The sequence below is a fragment of the Callithrix jacchus genome, chromosome 18, assembly GCF_049354715.1.
Source record: "Callithrix jacchus isolate 240 chromosome 18, calJac240_pri, whole genome shotgun sequence".
Taxonomy (NCBI): Eukaryota; Metazoa; Chordata; class Mammalia; order Primates; family Cebidae; genus Callithrix; species Callithrix jacchus.
The window spans coordinates 39322381-39342252 of record NC_133519.1 but is presented as its reverse complement, the minus strand read 5'-3'; the positions used below and the strand labels follow the sequence as shown (position 1 = coordinate 39342252).

The window sequence follows — 19872 nt, the reverse complement described above, 5'->3', positions numbered from 1 at the left end:
ATGAATTTTGGGTGAATGTCAGCCAAGTAGTCGCCCTTCCACCACGGGCCAAAACTTTGGGACCCTGGAACGTTCTAGAGGGTACCTCCCCCAGAGATTCCTGAGGCTGGAGCAGCCGCCCGGGTGAGACTCTGAGAGGGCTTTTGTCTGATGATGGATGAAAATCTCACTTGGGCCTCCAAATGTTGTATTAGAGCGAGCAAAGAAAATTAACATCAAGATAAAAGTATGCCAAATTGCAGGGTTTTTATTGCTGGCGGCCCCGGAGGACTTATGTCTCTCCAGCCCCTGGCCCCACACCTAGTGGGGGCAAGGTTTTTAAACTGCAAAACTACATCCTTGTTGTGGGAGTGTGGGGGCTATGCGAGCAAGCAGTTTGTACAGAAGCCAAGGTCAGCAGTTTGTTGCAAGGGGCAATAGTGAAAACTTTTTTAACTTTACAAAATAACATTTTTGAGAACTACAGTAACAGTTCTGAGAACTACATGCTTTAGGGTTTTTATTCTAAGATGACGGTGCCTAAAGCACTATAAGATGGCGGTACTTAGGCCCTGTCTTAACTCCTGTCTCAGTGGGACTTCACCATATTGGCCAGGCTGGTCTTGAACTCCTGACTTTGTGATCTGCCCACCTCGGCCTCCCAAAGTCCTGGGATTACAGGAATGAGCCACCATGCCCAGCCTTTGTGTTACTTTTAAATGACTGCCCTTGGAAACCAGTACAAAGTGGGATAGGGAGATGATAGAGAGCATGACACTGTGACATGTTGCATCTTTCCCAAAACAGCCACAATGATATCTCCCATCTACATGCTCTTCTTGAGATGGAGTCTCGCTCTGTTGCCAGGCTGGAGTGCAGTGGCACCATCTTGGCTCCTTACAAACTGCAACCTCCACCTCCTGGGTTCAAGCGATTCTCCTTCCTCAACCTCCTGAGTAGCTGGTACTACAGTACCCACTGCCATGCCTGGCTAATTTTTTGTATTATTAGGAGAGACAGGGTTTCACCCAGTTCAACCCACTGGTGTCAAACTCCTGAGCTCAGGCAATCCACCTGCCTCAGCCTCCCAAAGTGCTGGGATTACAGCCATGAGCCACTGTGCCCAGCCCTACATGCTCTTCTTACAATGTAACTCTGACACTCTTCCTATTGAGTGTTGGGGTCTATATATCCTCTTTTTAAACTGAGCAGGATTTTATGACTTCCTTGACCAATGAGAGTATCATAAAAATGATACCTTGTGACTTCCTAGGTTACATTATATAAATGCTATGCACTTTGGCTGCGATCTCTTGGGATACTCACTCTGAGGGAAGCTAGCTGCTATGTAAGCAGTGACTGCCCTGAGGCCACCATGTTGTGAGGAAGCCCAGCTAACCCATACAGAGAGATCACATGGAGAGTTTCTGAGACTACATGGAGGGGATGTAGGAGATGCCTGCCCACCACCCCTGGCTGCCACATTTCTGTTGCAGCCACTACTTGCCTCCAACTCCGTGAGAAGCCAGAACTGCCTACCCAAGCCCTACCCAAATTCCTGACCCATAGAAACTATGAAAGAAAACAAATGGATATTGTTTTAAATCAATAGGTTTGGGGTTTTGTTACACAGTCAGTGGGGTTTGGGGCAACCAAACCCATAACACTCGTGTATGTTGTGGGTGTTGTCAGGAGCTTCAAGCACTGGACTTGAGTCTATGGGAGTCAGAGGAGAACATGGCTCTTAGTGGAAGGAGAACTGGAAAAGAAGGATCTGCAATCATCGATCTGGTGTTGGAAAGTAGATGGCTCCATTTTGCTCTGAAAGGAAAGAGGTTTTTAGTCAGATTACAAGAATGTTTCCTCACAGCTCAAAAATAAAGTATGCAGTGTTCAGCAAAATCTGAGAAACAGGCATTGACAGTTTTAGCCTGCGTTGTCAAGATTCTCTTAGTACTTGACAAACTTTAGCTCAAATTTGTAAACTCTGTAAGATAAAAAGCAGTAATTCACAAACTCACAGTCTGTATAATTCTTGAAAGAGGGATGGCATTGTAAAAAAAAAAATTGTTTGGGCCAGGCGCAGTGGCTCACGCCTATAATCCCAGCACTTTGGGAGGCCGAGGCGGGTGGATCACGAGGTCAAGAGATCAAGACCATCCTGGTCAACATGGTGAAACCCCGTCTCTACTAAAAATACAAAAAATTAGCTGGGCATGGTGGCGCATGCCTGTAATCCCAGCTACTCGGGAGGCTGAGGCAGGAGAATTGCCTGAACCCAGGAGGCGGAGGTTGCGGTGAGCCAAGATCGCACCATTGCACTCCAGCCTGGGTAACAAGAGTGAAACGCTGTCACAAAAAAAAAAAAAAAAATGGTTTGTTTCACTAGCTATCATTTATTGAATTAGGATTCATGCTGTACTTTATTTATAAAGAAAACATTAACAACCTATTAACTCTCTGAGCTGATTTTCCAATAAAGTGGTTGGTTTTACTTTGATCTAATGACATGCTTTCGTACAATTCTCAACTGAAATGGGGTTGAGGTCTATGTTTTATGAAACATGTTTCAGGAAAACCAAGCTTCTGGTCCACTTTGGGTTTAAAGCATGATTCAGGTCTCCTCAGTACTATCCTCTGATCAATCTGAGCAACTAGTGGAGCCAGAGGCAAGGCTCTATCATAAGCTCCGTGACCACAGACATTATGTCTGTCTTCTTCATTGTTATATCCCAGCAACCAGTATAGTGCCTGGAGCATAGCAGGTTCTTCATGTATACTTAGTGAATGAATTCATGTTATTCCACATTATCAAGAGCCTACATATCTCCTACTTCTCCTCCCCTTTCCTTACTCTAAGTCCCATTCTCTGAAGGTATCTACTCTCACACATTTCATGTTTTGAAAAATGAATTTAGAGGCAAAAGAACTTTCATTTGCTTGGGATGAAAGAATGGTGGTCAAAGTGGAAAAACCGATGGGAGTCCTGAAACAAAGGACATTGTCCCAGAAGTCAACAGTGATTAATAATAAAAAGATGGCCTGGAAAAAGACAAATTGAGATCCCCATGTCTTCTCTGACCCAACTTCTAGGGGGACAGTTTCCCTGGACAGGTGTGGTACTATTTTGTTGATGTCAGGCATCACCTATGAAAAGGGACCGCTCCCCCACAAGCATCATCCATGCTACATGTCCCCTACATGGTCAGAGGTTGTCCCAGGTCCTTCTGTGATCCCATTGTGAGAGCCAAGCCATTTCTGAATGGAGCTCAAAGCAGCAGGTGCAGAAAATAAAACTCTGGAGAGACGCAGGAGAGTCGGAAGCCCCCTGGACCCTTTCCACATGCCTCTCACCTCGGGGCCTTCTTCTCCAGACTAGAACACCAATTCCAGCCAGCACAATGACGAGGACAATGGACCCAGACACAGCTTTTATCACGAGGGGAATAGTTTCTGATTCTAAAAGCAAGCAAATGAGGAGAAATCCACAAGTCCCCTTTCCCTTCTGTGCTAACTTTCCAGGACTTTTGTCCCTGTGATCATTAGGAAACCCAACACCATTTTCCTCATCGTTGCTTCTCACTCATCAATCTGACTACTAATGGAATATGTGCTTGTGTTTTCTTGTGTTTAACTTTTTTTTTTTTGAGATAGGGTCTCACTCTGTCATCCAGGCAGAAGTGCAGTGATGCCATTATAGCTCACTGCAGCCTCGACCTCCTGGGCTCAAGTGATCACCCACCTTAGCCTCCTGAGTAGCTGGAACTATAGGCACATCCAATCATGCCCAGCTAATTTTTGTATTTTTTGTAAAGATGAGATCTCAGTATGTTGCCCAGGCTGGTCTTGAAATCCTGGGCTCAAGCAGTCTACTCACCTCAGCCTCCCTAAGTGCTGGCAATACAGGCATGAGCCACTGCATTTGGCTTATGTTTAATTTTTTGTTTTTTAGATGGGAGTCTCACTCCCATCATGCAGGCTGGTATGCAGTGGCGCAATCTCTGCTCTCTGCAACCTCCACCTCCCAGGTTCAAACAATTCTCCTTCTTCCCAAGTAGCTGGAATTATAGGCATAAGCCACCATGCCCAGCTAATTTTTTTGTATTTTAGTAGAGTCAGGGTTTCACCATGTTGGCTAGGATGGTCTCAAATTCCTGACCTCAAGTGATCTGCCTGGCTTGGCCTCCCAAAGTGCTGGGATTATGGGCATGAGCTACCGCACCTGGCCATATTTAATTTTTAAATTGTGAATTTATAATGTAGTAAATAGCAATAGATATAACCCACATAGACAAAAGCTCTTTGGGGGTCCTCAATAATTTTTTAATAGTATGAAGGAGTCCTGGTTCCAAAAAGGGTGAGAACGACTTATTTAAAAGCCCCATTCTAAGGCACACTGGTTGAGGCAGTGATCTATCCTCCCCGCCCTGGCAGGGAGCATGGCTTCCTGCTCACACCTCTCTCCAGGCTCTCTCCCCAGACAGTCACGATCCCCGTCCTTACCCTGGGGGACCTGAAGAACCATGTGGACACCGCAGTGCTCCACGTGACAGGAGTAAAGGTCGCTGCTCTGAGGATCAAGCTCGACTGACGCCCACCTTTGATAGGTTCCATCCCCACTGGGAAGAATGTCTCCATAATCCATTTCTTGGACAATTTCTTCCCCGTTTTTCATCCATGTCATGTAAATTTCTGGGGGGTAAAAGCCATGAGCTTTGCAGAAGAGAGTTGTAACCCCTGGAAAAGTTTCTTTGCGATTTACTCTGACCAGTGGGGGCTCTAGGAAGAAGAAGCTAAAGTTAGACTTTATGTACTGGGCATGTAATATTAGAAGCTGGCAACTGGCGTTCACAATTTTTCTTTATTGCAGAAAATTTCTAAAGCTAAGAATGACCCAGAACTCAGGTTCATCAACAATAGACTGATTTATGCATACTTCCCACGATGGCGATGCTCTAGGTAGTGAAGAATGCGGAGTTACGCCATGCTCCATCCTCTAAGGGAGGAAAGCCGTCCAGCTTTGAATGTTTGGAAAGTGCGCTGAGTTGTTTACTATTAACCTTTGAAATACCTTTATGTGTCAAGGAAAACTGACCCACAAAACATATAAGTGACTGTTCCCAATAAGTAAGTCAGCAAGGAATAGGAGATTAGAACTCTGTTTTCAGTGCATGTAAATAACGCAGCCATCCCTACTCAGTTTTGACTCTGAATTGCCTTATGTACTCAGGCTGGCGTTTTGATGACTACCATCAGGCACAAACGTATGTAATAGATCATGACATGATTGTGCCTTCAAAGAAACTGATATCATAAAAGGGCTCCAACAGTGACACCAAAGAAGTATGCATGTATGACTTTGCTTCCTTGTGACGCCTCTGTTGATTTTCCATTCAGTCCTGTCCTTAATGTTTCTTGCTGAAACTGGGTCATGCGGCCATACCGAGACCAATCGCACTGTCTGGAGGGACTGCTTCCTGCTCATCTCTGACTTGCCTCCTGACCCCCACCTCATCACTGGCCAGCCCAATACAGAGAAGAGCCTTCACTCCAACAACGCTTTCCTTGTCTCTTTACCGAGGCATGACATTTGGAAGTAGAAAAAGGCTTTCCAACGTTAAAAGTAAAATAAATGCTACTAGGAGAGATTGTGCTTTTTGACAGGACCTGTAAGAAATTAATCCAAGATCATTTTTTTTGTTTTTTTTTGAGACAGAGTTTTGCTCTTGTTGCCCAGGCTGGAGTGCAATGACACGATCTTGACTCACTGCAACCTCTTCCTCCTGGGTTCAAGTGATTCTCCTGCCTCAGCCTCCCAAGTAGCTGGGATTACAGGCACGCGCCACCGAGCCTGGCTAATTTTGTATTTTTAGTAGAGACAGGGTTTCACCATGTTGGTCAGGCTGGTCTCAAACTTTCAACCTTAGGTGATTCACCCGGCTTGGCCTCCCAAAGTGCTGGGATTACAGGCTGAGCCACCATGCCTGACCCTGAGATCCTTTCATAGGAGTGTGTGTGTGTGTGCACGCGCGCGTGCACGTATGTGTGTGTTTTAGGAGTGTGTTTTGACCAAAGGGTTGAGAATCCATTAGGACACTGGAGGTGGATAGAGGCCTGGAGAGAGGAATAGATAGACTCACATCAAACTTCCTATACTCTTCCCACACACATTGTATCTAGGACTTTCCTGTAGCATGATACAGACATGATTCATTTTGAATCATAAGATCATACCTGAAAAGTTCTGTATGAACTGAAAGTTGATCAACTGAATCATATCTTTAAGGAGCTCTTTGCTGAAAAGAATCTTATCATTAATACTTTTTTAAAAAACATAGGGTCTCACTGGGCTCAGTGGCTCACGCCTGTATTCCTAGGAATTTGGGAGGCCGAAGCAGACGGATCATGAGGTCAGGAGTTCAAGACCAGCCCAACCAACATGGTGAGACCCTGTCTCTACTGAAAATTAAAAAAAATTATTAGCTGGGCATGGTGGTGCATGCCACTCAGGAGGCTGAGGCAGGAGAACTGCTTGAACCCAGGAGGCAGAGGTTGCAGTGAGCTAAGATCGCGCCACTGCACTCCAGCTTGGTGACAGAGTGAGACTCTGTCTCAATAAATAAATAAATAAACAAATAAATAGGGTCTTGCTCTGTCACCCAGGCTGATCATGATCATGGCTCACTGCAGCCTTGACCTTCCAGGCTCAAGAGATCCTCCTCCCTCAGCCTCCTGACTACAGGCATGTACCACCATGCTCAGCTAATTTTTTTTTAAATAGAGACAGGGTTTCAGTCTCACAATGTTACCCAGGCCAGTCTTAAACTCCTGGCCTCAGGTAATCCTCCTGCCTCAGCCTCCCAAAGTGCTAAGATTACAGGCGTGAGCCACAGTGCCCAGCCTCATTAATCCTTTAGCAAAGCAGAGACCCCACTTTATTTATCCTGGTAAATCCAGATTTTCACTCCTGCTGGTGGTATATCAGCCGTTTGTTAACTAAACAATTTGTAAGCATTGTTCCACCTCCCAAAGAATTTCCAAGCTTATCATTGAAGGAATGGAAGAATTCGCCTCAATGGATCCCAAAAAACAAGGTGCCCCACCTCTCTGTGTGCACATTTGGGCGTATACACACAGGCACACAAACACATGCACACACACACCAGGCCAATCAGAACAAAAACCCTCCTATGAACTCAGGCTTCCTGAAAAAACAGTTTTTTAAAAGGACAGTGCTTTTCCTATTATGTCAAATCACCTCTGTTAAACATTTTCTTATTCTTTTTCTACTTAATAAATTTTCTTTTCTGAGACGGAGTCTCACTCTGTCGCTAGGCTGGAGGGCAGCGGAGCAATCTCCACTCTCTCAAGACAAGGGGGACTGCCAAATCTTGTCAAGATGCCACTCAAAAGTAAGGAGGGAAAGTTTTTGGGGGGCTCCAGCCATGAGATCACAATAGGCTAACTAAAGGCATGGCTTTGGGATAGGGTGGATGTAACCTAGATTGGAGGAGTTATGTACAGAAACAGTTCATAACTGATTGTACGTGTGTGTGTGTGTGTGTGTGTGTGTGTGTGTGTGTTCAGGCAGCGCGGGAGTGGGGCCTTCTCTCTCTCTTTACCTGTTCTTTGAAGGGTGTCTTTCCCATACTCCAGGAATCTCTTTAGCCAGGCAATACATTCTTCTTCCAGCCAATTCTTTTGATACTGCAACTCATGCCGATTGGCCTCCCATGCCCGCTTGATGGTGTGAGCCACATTATCTACAGCCAGCCAGGACAGGGTGTCTTTATTGAAGATCATGAAATCCTGTCCGTCATATGCATACTGGAGAAATCCTGTGGTGCTTCCATCCTCCATCAGCTCACAGCCAATCATTCTCTGGTAAGTGTGAGACCCTGAAACACACATGCAAACCTAAAGGGGTGCAGGGACAGAGGTGGGCTCTCAGGTGCTGGGACGGAGCATGGCTGGAAGCATCCTATGGTCTACAGACCTATTGTGGCATCGCTGAGTCCCCAGGAGGTCTCTCTTATGGAAGCCCACCTGACAGCAGGTATCTGTGAAGTACCTACTGCCTGTCTGAGGAGCATGATAATTCCTGCCTTGGGGAGTTGTCCTGTAATGGGAATGATTGATAAACTTTGTGGCTATTCTGAGTGCAGTGGAGGAGGGAGAGAGATGCAGGAGCCAGAAATACCCCTGGGTAAGTTAATGTCGTTATGCATAAGCCAGCGACTCACTGGGCCTGGCTACCAGGAAGTGAGACACGGAATGGGCAAATTTAGAATGGGAAAGGAGATGCATGTCAGAAGCCTGCGTGGAAATGGGATGCGCATACGGATACAGAGATGGGGAAGAGTGGGTGTGGCAAATGATAGAGCGCTCCTGGGGGAGACAGGGACAGTCCAGAAGATGCACAGGCAGATGGGAGGCCCTGAACTCCACCAACCCGATTCTCAGGCTTTGCCAAAAGCCACAGCAGGTGCAAGTCAGCATCGCTCGGGGGAGGTCAGCCCTGGGGCCTCTGCGGGGCGGGGCAGAAGCGTCCATCTCTGCCGCATGCACACCTGAGTGATTGTAGTGCCTCTGCAGGCGATTCAGTTCCACCTTGAACATCTGCTGCCAGCCCCTCAGCAGCTGAGTGTACCTCTCCCAGTGATCAGGTGCGAGGTTCTCTGCCATCCATGGGGCCCGAGGCTCCTTCTGCCGAGTGATGCTGTTGTATGCGGTGATAGGCTGTGAGTCCACATACCCAACCGAAATAAATTCAGGGACCCCATGGCCGGGATCTGAAACGCCCAGGCGAAAATATCTCAGAGAGTGCGTCCCTGGGAAGGAGGCAAAGAAGGAAGACATGTAGGGTCTCGGACGATGCAAATGCTTCAGCTGCATCCACTGAGCCCCACACTGAGCTCCCTGCTCAGCTGCACCCAGGCCTTCAGGCCCCAGCTGCTATTTCCTCTTACAGAACCACAGAACCGAAGAACGAGGCCCTGGACAGGACTGTAGAGCTCCAGCCCAGCTACTTGGAGCCTTCTTGTTCAGGTTTGCAAATGCAGGGTGGAATTTTACAGGTAATCTCAACTTGTAGACAAAATATAGAGTGCTGCCATGGTGGAGGGGGAGGAGGGAAGATCACTCATTGGGGACACAGGGGGAGCTGTCCCTGCAGAAGCCCTCAAGAACTCTGAAGGCTTGGAAACCCTGATAATGCAGCCCTCTTCTTTTATCAAAGAAGCCTCTGGTGAAAAAATGAGGACCTCTCACTCTACCTCTCTGTGTGCACGTGTGGGCGTATACACACATGCACACACACACACCAGGTCACTCAGAACAAGAGCTCTCCTATGAACTCAGCCCTCCTGAGAAAACACTTTTTTAAAAGCACAGTGCTTTTCCTATTATGTCCAATCACCTCTGTTAAACATTTTCTTATTCTATTTCTACTGTTTCTTCTTACTAAATTTTTTTTTCTGAGATGGAGTCTCACTCTGTTGCTAGGCTGGAGTGCAGTGGCACGATCTCAGCTCACAGCAACCTCTGCCTCCCGGGTTCAAACAATTCTCCTGCCTCAGCCTCCGGAGTAGCTAGGACTACAGGTGCATGCCACCAGGCCCAGCTAATTTTTTGAATTTTTAGTAGAGACAGGGTTTCACCGTGTTGGCCAGGATGGTCTTGATCTCTTGACCTCATGATCCACCCACCTTGCCCTCCCAAAGTGCTGGGATTACAGGAGTCACTGTGCCCAGCACTAAATATTGTTATAAGGATTGTAATAAGGGTTAAAAGTAAACCAAAATGGAACAAAACTGGCCCTCTCTGCTGCTTGCACACCAAACTTCTCTCACTTGTCCAAGAAGCTTAGGGCCTGATGGAGACAGACAAAGTGGTTTCAAAAGGTGGCATGATGGGTGGTGTTATGGGATCCACTCTGGTGTGGGCCCTCAGGAGAGACTTCCAGAGAAGGTGATGTCCTAGGGAGATATCAGGGACAGGTAGGAGGAGCAGAGTGGAGACCACATGTGCAAGCAGGAAGCATGACAAGGCAGGGCATGTGCAGGAACCAGATGACTGGGGATGGCTGGAGTACAGCGTCAGGCGTCACAGGGAGAGGTGATGCCTGGGAGGCGGAGCCCAGGTTGAGAAGGCCACGCACCCCATGCCATGCCCAAAAGCTGGCAAACAAGGCATGTTGCTGCAATGGCTTTCTTCACCTACTCTGCCTGCCGGTGTCTGGAGACGTCCATGTCCAAGCCTTTTGTCCTATTATCTCCTGCCGTTCTGACCCATCTACACCCTTCTCAGTCTTCAAAGCCCATCTCCAGACTTGTTCCTAGGACCATCCTGATATTTCATGGCCGAGTCGAGATGACAGATGGAGGCCCACATACCAGAGATCCAGATATTTAAAAGGAATAAATCAACCTAACAAACTGTGAAATATGTTATATCCCCTCACCTTGAGAGATGAATAGCCCTTTGTGTGGCTTCGAAGGCCAAGTTCAAATTAAAAGATCTCATACTGTGTGAAGTTCTGGGCCTGAACGTGGTGGCACAGGGAACGCTGGTGTCTCCCTCCAGTCCGCGGCCCTCAGCCTGAGACTCCTCTTTTTCTTCCCATTTCTTGCTCCATCCAGCACTGCCAAGAGCCTTCCACAATTAAACACTTCTATTTTTTAATTCAGGCTCCAGCTACAAACTGCCTCTTGTCCAAACTTGTCCTGGGCTTAAGTGATCCTCCCATCTCTTTGCCACCCCTCGGGCCTAGCAGGGCCCTCAAGGGCAGCCAGTCCACCCTTAGAAGGATGGGCCAAAGTGAGAGTTTGCTGTGTAAACCTCAGCAGCTTTGAGTCAGCTGGGAGGGGAACTCCAGGTTCCTGGGTGCCAGGAGTCTGCTCTGGAGTGGAGGAGCCCAGACAGAGGGTGACCACCTCCCCTCAGCCTCACGCACTCCTCGCTCTGTGGGGAGGGATGTGGGTAGTAGAGGGCCAGGGTGGGGCTCTCTGAATGTGGGGCCACATCCGGGGGCTTCTCCTGCCTGTGTCTCAGAGCCGAACTACACGCCACCTCCCCACGGTCTTTCCAGATTGCCCAGCCCACTGCTGCTGCCACCTTTCGGAACTCCCCTCCACTCCGATCTGACATGGCCCTTGCCACCACAGAGCACCTTGCAAGGTTGAGTACCACTTAATGATATTCACTCCTTCCTTCTCATTTATAAGCATACAGTTAAGAAGAAAGACAAAAAAAAAAAAAAAATCAGCTCACAAAATAGTTGGGTTAGCTTCTGTGCAAGCAAGTTTGTTTATATTTTTCTTTTCTCTAAAACTGCTTATAAAAGAACTCATAATGTGCAGATTACCTTTTAGAATTGACCACGTGAAGGCCAGGGTACCTTGCCTACTAGGGGAGACAGCAGGCCCTGAGAGGTGTCTCCCACAGCACATTCCACCTGATTGTACTAGTTATGTGTGTGTGTGTGTGTGTGTGTGTGTGAGAGAGAGAGAGAGAGAGAGAGAGAGAGAGAGAGAGAGAGAGAGAGAGAGAGAGAGAGAGAGAAAGACAGTGTTTTGCTCTGTTGCCCAAGCTGGAGTGCAGGGGCATGATCATAGCTCACTGTAACCTTGAATTCCTGGGCTTAAGTGATCCTCCCACCTCAGCCTCCTGAGTAGCTGGGACTACAAGCTCATGCCACCACTTCCAGCTAACTTTTTTTTTCTTTAAATAGAGACAGGGTCTTGCTATGTTGCCCAGGCTGATCTCAAACTCCTGGTCTCAAGTTAACCTCCCACTTTGGTCTCCCAGAGCACCACCACGCCCAGCAATTGATTGCACCTGTTCTGTAAAACCATTGTAGGCACTTCTTTCTCCGTGCTCCTGGAGCTGGGGTTTGGAGTTTGGCAGGGTTCAGAGTAGGTGCCTGGCCCCATGGGCTCCTCCCTCACAGGCATTACCCTACATGTCGGCTGCAATACTGGACAGGGTGGAGGCTGGCCTCCCACAGGCTGGGCCAGCAGAAGGTCCCAATGCCCCTCTGCATTGCTTTGACCTTTCACTTCCCCCTACCCTTCCTGTGGTGGGCTGGTGCTTGGGTTGGGAGGGAAGACAGTGGAAGCCTCTGGGGTGGTCATAAGAGCCTCTTCATAAAAGTGTTGGATCTTATGAAAACAAGAGCCAGAGCTTGCATCAGAGCACGAGTTCTGTCAAAAAACCGAGAGCTACCAGATTCTGCCTTCTCTTTCCCCTGGCTGACTATCTTTTACCTGCTTCTCAATCTTAAGGCACTTAAAAAAGGGGACTTAGCATTTTTCCTTTGTATTTCCTACAAAGCCTAGCATAAGGAGCTTGGCATATGGTAGGAGTTTGGTAAATATTTAGTGAACTAAATTGTTGGTGAAACACTTTATTTCTGTGGTTTGGAATAATAAAATATGCTGAAATGAATATGAATCTATGTAACCTGGATCTCATATGTAAATATATATATATATATATATATATATTTTTTTTTTTTTTTTTTTTTTTTTTTTTTTTTTGAGACAGAGTCTCACTCTGTCACCCAGGTTGGAGTACAGTGGCATGACCTCGGGTCAATTCAACCTTCGCCTCCCAGGTTCAAGCAATTCTCCCTGCCCCAGCCTCCCAAGTAGATGGGATTACAGGCATCCATTACCACACTCAGCTGATTTTTGTATTTGTCTTAATATAGACGAGTTTTCACTACATTGACCAGGCTGGTCTTGAACTCCTGACCTCAGTTTATCCACCCACCCTGGCCTCCCAAAGTGCTGGGATTACAGGCGTAAGCCACTGCACCCGGCCTAAAAAATGTTTTTCATTCAAGGGACGGCTGGTGAATGGAGAGTAGAGCTGCAATCTGGGGTCTGCAAAAGGTGCATGTGTGTGTATGTGTGTGTGTGTGTGTGTGCGCGCGTGCATGCGTGTGTGTGTGTATGCAAATCTGCAATTGATTTTGAAATTGTTCTATTTTTTCATATCTGGAAACTTTTGTGGCTACTCTGGAGACATGCAACTGTCTGAAGAAGGAGGCAAAAGGAAGAACAAGTTGTGAATATTAGTTCTCACACTTTCTTAACATTCACTTGTACATCCAATGTCTCTTCTGTACCAGCCACTCTTCTAGCCCTTAAGCTTGTACCAGGCCAAATAGATAAAAATGTCTGCCCTCATGGAGTCTACACTCTAGTCAGGGGAAGGGGAGAAGACAGACTATGAAATATAATTTTTTTAAAGTACAGTGGAGAAAAATAAAACTGCAAAGAGGAATGGGCAACACTATTTAAAATAGGAAGGCCTATTAAGGAAGGCCTCCCAGAAAGGTGAATCCTGAGCAAGTGTCTGCAAGGAGCTGGGGAGGCCGGCAGATGTCTGGGGTCAGCAGTCTGGGAAGGAAGGGCCATGCAAAGGTTCCCAGGAAAGAACATGCCTGGCATATTCCAGTAGCAGCACAGAGGCTTGTGGCTGGAGCCGAGGGAGTGAGGGGAAAAGAAAGAGATAGGAATCACTTCCATAGTTATTCATGGGGGAAAAAACCTCACGGAGAGCAGATTCCAGGCAGAGAATGTGGAGAGGAGAAAAAAGAAGGAAGAAAAAAAGATGCTATGTTGTTAAGCTGGATTGGTGTAGAACAGCCCCTGGAATCTGGGTTTTCTATTTTTATGATCTCTGAGGTCTACATTCCTGGCAGATGCCAACAAGCAAAATAAAACAAACAAAAACAACATCAACAAAAAAACCCAGTATCAACAACCTGGGGTATTAGTGCCCAATAGGAGGATTTATTCCAGGTAAGTATCACAAGCATCATCTCCAAACATAATATTTACAATTCATGTAACTTTTCTTTCTTATAAAAATATAACTTTCATAAGAATTTGCATTATCTGAAGGTAAAAGAGTCTGACAGTGCTGGAGAGCCTGAACAACACAACTGAAGCTCTTAGCCCAGGTGCAATGGTTACTTGAAAGTTCTAAATTATGTTCTCTTTAACCTGTAGTTTAACGCGTCGGGACATTCTTACAAAAGCCTGTGAAAATCACTGGATTGTAAAATAATTGATAAACTGTTTTCACATACTCGTCCATGGGGGTAATTCTTATCTATTTAGTGTCTACTATGTACCAGGAATTGGAGGCCATATTAGGAAGAGAACAAACCAGATACCAGCTCTTTCTTCTGGGAACTTACAGTATTATTGGGGAGCTAAAGCACATAACAAATAGATGCAATGCCACAACACATGGCAACAAGCAGCGAGTGCCCCGGAAGAGTACCAATGGAGTGCTCCAGCCACTCGGAGAAGACAGACTGGCCCCATGAGAAGGGATCCACTGGGAAATGTTCCAAGGAGAAGGTGGCAGATCAGATGGGCCTTCAGTGAGGCATAAAGCAGCATCTTAATCATAGTCCTCACAACTGAGTTTCTTTATTGAGCACCTACCTTGTGTTAGGTACCATTCTAAGCCCTTGGTAAACATGGGTTTCGCTTATTCGTCTAAAAACTTTTGAGGTAGGTCTTACAATTCCATTCCACAGATAAAAAATAGGTGCAGAGATATTAATTGCCCAAGATCATCTTCAGAATTCACAAGTGCAGAAACCAGGAATCACCCTGTATCTCTCTACGGCAAGCCCCTCTACCTTAGACTACCCAACCCTCCCTGGTGTAAGGGAAGTTTCCCAGGCCACGAAGTCTCAGTCTTCTAGCCCCTGGATTATCACTGCCCTCTCCCGCCCCCTTGTGTCAAGGATGACTCACTACCTCTGATTTCCCAGTCCCTGTGGCCGCAGGCTCCAGACCTTCCTACATACAGGTGGCAGTAAGTCCTGATTGAATAACCAGCTCAACACAGTCCGATTACTTGTTGGCTCTCTCAAGTACCGTAATGCCTTAATAAGGTCAAAATGATTCTGATTCCTTGGAATGACTCTTTGGAATTTTGAGCATTGTGGGAATGAGGGGGAGAAGTAGGTGGCAATATTTTTAGTTAAGGGCACCATCATATTCAGGGATGGTTCTATGTGCAGCAAGAACCGTTAGTCCCCTGTCCTAATGACTTGTCTAACTACAGGAACTGATGGCAAGCACAAAAGTGCTGAATGTGACAAGCTTGGCTTGTGAGCTGCTTTTCTGAGGCTACCCTTTTGAAGGTTGCCAACGTCTCACTTCATATAGGTTTATTCTTTTCTGAATGTCCAGTAAGCACAGTCCTAGCTGCTGGAAACACAGCAATGAACATACGAAAGTCCCAGGCCTCTGAGCTAATTTCTAGTCAGGAGATTGGCAGTAAATACACATATAATACAAGGTCAGGTGGAGATAAAGTTTATGAAGAAAAGTAAAGCAGAGAAAAGACAGTGGAGAGGAGAAGGCCTGATCTTTTAAATAGCGGGACCAGAGCAGGTGGCATTTGAGCAGAGGTGTGAATGGAGTAAGGAAGTGAGCCCTGTAGGACCACGTGGAGTTTTGGAAAATGAATCAATGAGCTCTGTGGTCTTTTTTTGTTGTCGTTATTGTTGAGACAGAGTTCGCTCTTGTTGCTCAGGCTGGAGTGCAGTGGCGCAATCTCAGCTCACCCCAACCTCCGCCTCCTGGGTTCAAGCAATTCTCCTGCCTCAGCCTCTTGAATAGATGGGACTACAGGCATGCACCACAATGCCTGGCTAATTTTGTATTTTTGGTAGAGACAGGGTTTCTCCATGTTGGCCAGACTGGTCTCAAACTCCAGACCTCAGGTGATCTTCCTGCCTTGGCCTCCCAAAGCACTGGGATTACAGGAGTGAGCCATTGCACCTGGCCAAAAAAAAATGAATGAATGAGCTCTGGTGTCTTTTTTCCTTCAGTATACTCCCTATACAATGATAATTATATGTCTCATGTTTCCTAGAAGAATCCCAATTTTATAAATTTTATTCTTTTAAAATGATCTTTTGAATTTATAGCAAAATGTGACTTAATATGTGTACTCTTGATAGATTATCCTCAATAAATTAAAATTCAGACATCAGAAAAAAACATACTTTGTCATTTGTGTCAATTTGAGTTCCCTAAACTAAGTGTTCAAAGAGTCATGTGTTTGATCTTTAACTTAGGCTACTTCCCTGCAGTTCTCAGCAATACTGTGGGGGAAGAGGATTGAGGTCAAGTGAGAATAGACAGCTAGTTCAACTAGTCAAAATAAAAATCTACAAATTAGTTGAATTTCTCAAATTTAGATAAATTCAACACCAATTAATAGGAGGGCCTTGGCCAGCTGTGGTGGCTCATGCCTTTGGGAGGCCGAGGCGGGAGGATCACAAGGTCAGAAGTTCAAGACCAGCCTGGCCTACATGGCAAAAACCCATTTCTACTAGAAATACAAAAATTAGCTGGGCATGGTGGCAGGCACTTGTAATCGCAGCTACTCAGGAGGCTGAGGCAGGAGAATCACTTGAACCCAGGAGGCAGAGCTTGCAGTGAGCTAAGATCGTGCCATTGCACTCCAGTCTGGGCAACAAGAGCAAGACTCCACCTCAAGAAAAAAAAGAAGAAGAAGGAGGAGGAAGAGGAGGAGGAGGCGGAGGAAGAGGAAGAGGAAGAGGAAGGAGGCCTTAGGGGAGTGAAACATTGTCTTGGAGAAATTTCTATGGCATGTACCTTGGCAACAGCTCCATGGAAACAGACTGAAGTCTAATAAAGTCTTTAGAAAACGCCCATATTTTCTCATGTTAACTCTTTGAACTCAAGGTCACTTTCTAAGCAGATAATATGCATGTATGTTTTTTTAACACTAGCCCAGGTGTTAAAATAGGCTTAGGGAGCCTATCTATCATCAGGCCTCGTCTGTGAAGGACTCCACCATTCATGAAGTAGATTGATATAGCAAATTGAGACAGACTCATAAAAGTATGAGTAATATCAAGAGACTGACCTTGATTATGTCAAGATGAAACACACAAACCACACATGGCTATGCATGAGAAATCTCATGCTGGCCCCCAGACTGACGACACCTACCCATATCACCAATTCAGTTTCACACAGGCTGAAATGAAGAACAAGATGAGTTGTAAAAGCCTGAAACACCTTTTTAACACAAATCCTGCAGCTACAGTAAGCCACACTTTTGCATTTGTAATCATTATTACTGCCCAGGCTCTCTGTGGCTCCCAGTCAAATAACTGTGATTTCTTAGGGACATTACCTCCAAACATAAATTCACCCAGGAAGTATTTACTAGTGCCTGTTGGGCACTAGGTAGTGCCAGAGAAATAAGAAAAAATGAAGACATCTCTTTCTGTCTTTAAGGAGTGCCTCAAAGGGAAGATTTCTGTAAATGGAAAATTATAGAACTGAGAACAGGAGCTATGGGAGCACAAAGGAAGGGGGAGTCAACTGCAGGCTATGGAGTCAATGAAAGCAACACATTGGAAGTGATATTGGAGTTACGTTGACATTTCCTGGAGTAATGACCCACAACACTGCAGAATCTCCTCTCTGTGTTTCTCCATCTATTAATTATATAGCAGCCATTCAGGGCTAGTACTAGGCATAAATATCAAGTACACCAAGTATTTTTTTATAATCTCATATCCTTTCCCTGCCAATGTCCCTCAAAGCCCAGGAATGTTCAGTTAGGGTCCTAGCAGGAAACAGCCTTCAGCCCAGATGGTCACATGAGGAGACCTTAATGAGGACTCCTTGCAGAGATATGGTCAATGTTAAGGGAACACACAAAAATGATGGGCACCAGCAGGCTAACAACTATGGGAAGCCATTATCACTCCTAGGGCTTAAGAGATAAGAATAGCAAATAGTATTACTGAAGCCCAATGGGAGCTGGAACCATGAAGAAGGGGTTACTCAGGAAAGAAAACCGCACGGAAGCACACAGCTACTGCCAGAGACATTATAGAAAGAGGGGAAGGTGCAAGAAAGACATTTCCCAGCCTCTCTTTCCTCCCTGCTCTCTGACCTCTCTCTCTTCAGTGTCTCCCACTGTGGGAACCCAAGCAGAAATCAGCTTGCAAGAGAGTCTAGGTGATGCAGTCTAGCAGTCAGCCTCAAGGACACAAAACAGAACAGAGAAGGATGCAGTCTGAGGAGCCAAAAGGAGAACAGCCAGCACCAAGTGACCTTCCCTTGTCTTTGTAACTTACTTGTTTTATTTCCTATCCCCCCAATTATCAAAGTGACAAGTCTTGACACCCAGAGGCACAGTGACATTGTGAAACAGCCCAGGACAGAGAGCCAGAAGACCTCCAGTCTCCTTCAGGCTGCTCCTTATGTGAGCCTGGTCACTCTCTAGGCCTAGAGAAAAATCCAGGGCTCATCTTTAAATGGAGATATTTCCCTCACCTACCACAGTCAGTGAGATTGTCAAGGGGATAATATGTTTAAGGAATATTATTCCATATTATTGGAGAGTTGAGAATCACATGCAGGCAATATATAAGATTTTTACTTCTAAAAATATCACGCTTTACCTCCCTCCACTGTTCCTCTTTCATCTTCTGCCTCTCACCCTCACCCCAATCCTTCCCATAGATGATGAGACTTTCTGGATTAAATTTTCATGGAAGCAGAGATTATGCCTATTTGTTCACTGCCATATCCCCCAAAGTGCCTGGCACATAGTAGCCCAGCAATCAATATTTGAACAATTAATACATGGATGATTCTTAAATTTTTATTTGTATAAATGTATGATGTAAGCTGCAATTTTGTTATATGCATAGATTGCGTAATGGTCAATTTGGGGTCTTAAAGTATCATCCAAGTAACACACATTGTACCCATTAAGTAATTTCTCATCATCCACCCCTCCACCCTTCTGAATCTCCATTCTCACTCCTTCCACTCTCTACATGCATGGATGATTTGAAAGAGCTCCTTCCTCTCATGTCCATCAGTAATATCTATGGTGGTGGCCAAGCCTACATTCTAGACACACTACCAGTCCTCAGCCCAGAGAGCAGGTGCCTAGAGCAGAGAAGCCTGGCGGTTCTAGCCCAGGGGCCCTTCCACCTATTAGAGGCAACAGAAGGCATTTGCTTCCCCAGTGACATGAGCTCCTAAAGCAATGAAACACTCTCCCTTCTACTTGATTAACACTTCTCACAGCCAGTAAACAAGCCCAGAGCCATGGTTTTATCTTTCCTGGATCTTTTGTTACAGGTAGGGCTTGTGTTGAGAAAACTAAATAAACCTCAACAATGGATCTGCTCCACTGTTAATGCCCCTGAAACTCTGACGACGTCCTCATGAGACTCTGGAGGTTAGAGAAGAGGAGAAACAAAAGTAAAAGAAAAAGTATGAGCAGAAAATAAGGGGGACCACACTCAGAGGGAAAGTGAGGAAGTTCCGGAGTCTAGTCTCTGGAATGGCTCCCACTGCCTCAGAAGGGGGTGACATCAAAGTCCTACAAATAGGAACTGGAAAACTGTTCAGGTCGTCCCTTGCTCCTGGAGTCTTGATGTAATACATACACTTTTTTGCCCCTGGCTTCTATATTTTCCACCACAAGTTTTAGGAAGAAAAGCTGTTCCTTCTAGGCTGCCTCGACTTTGGAGTTACGGGAGAAGAGAATGTGGGGTACTCACGGGCATCACTCTGCTTCGCCATTAATACAACGATGAGAGGTAACAGGAACACCATCAGTTGAGAACCCTGTAGTCCTTCTCTTTCTGGGTTCTTTTAACCAAAAACTGACAGGTCCCTTCCGTGAACCCCTTGAGTGATTTAGCAACTGAGTGACACACAAGGCCTTCTTCCAATAAGTACAGGGGAAAATATGCAGTGACACCAGTTGCTAGGTAAAAAAAAGACGAAAGCTCTGAGCACTCTCTTGGTAACTTTTAACCCTTTGCTGGTTTCAGACACTGTTTAC

The 19872-nt window shown here is 45.9% G+C and overlaps 1 protein-coding gene across 8 annotated transcripts; it reads right to left on the bottom strand.

The window, feature by feature from the left end:
• Window positions 1-223: 223 nt before the first annotated feature.
• On the bottom strand, window positions 224-19733 carry MR1 (major histocompatibility complex, class I-related). Of its 8 annotated transcripts, none has more exons than XM_035279387.3 (6): window positions 19586-19733; window positions 8550-8810; window positions 7602-7877; window positions 4483-4758; window positions 3334-3438; window positions 224-1800 (listed from the first exon to the last, which is right to left on the bottom strand). In XM_035279387.3, the coding sequence occupies exons 1-6, from the start codon at window positions 19638-19640 to the stop codon at window positions 1760-1762; spliced, it is 1014 nt and encodes a 337-aa protein (XP_035135278.1). In that variant the 5' UTR covers window positions 19641-19733; the 3' UTR covers window positions 224-1759. The 8 variants fall into 8 exon arrangements, with proteins under 8 accessions (XP_035135278.1, XP_035135279.1, XP_035135281.1 ...); XM_035279388.3 differs by having other exon boundaries at window positions 4578-4758; XM_035279390.3 differs by having other exon boundaries at window positions 4483-4671.
• Between the last annotated feature and the right edge of the window lie 139 nt (window positions 19734-19872).

Coding starts and splice junctions, on each gene's coding strand:
- MR1 (XM_035279387.3), bottom strand. CDS start 19,640: ATGGTGTTCCTGTTACCTCTCATCGTTGTATTAATGGCGAAGCAGAGT. Junction 3,439..4,482: donor GGTTCTTCAGGTCCCCCAGG/GTAAGGACGGGG, acceptor GCTTGCTTTTAG/AATCAGAAACTATTCCCCTC. Junction 1,801..3,333: donor CTGGAGAAGAAGGCCCCGAG/GTGAGAGGCATG, acceptor CTTTCCTTTCAG/AGCAAAATGGAGCCATCTAC.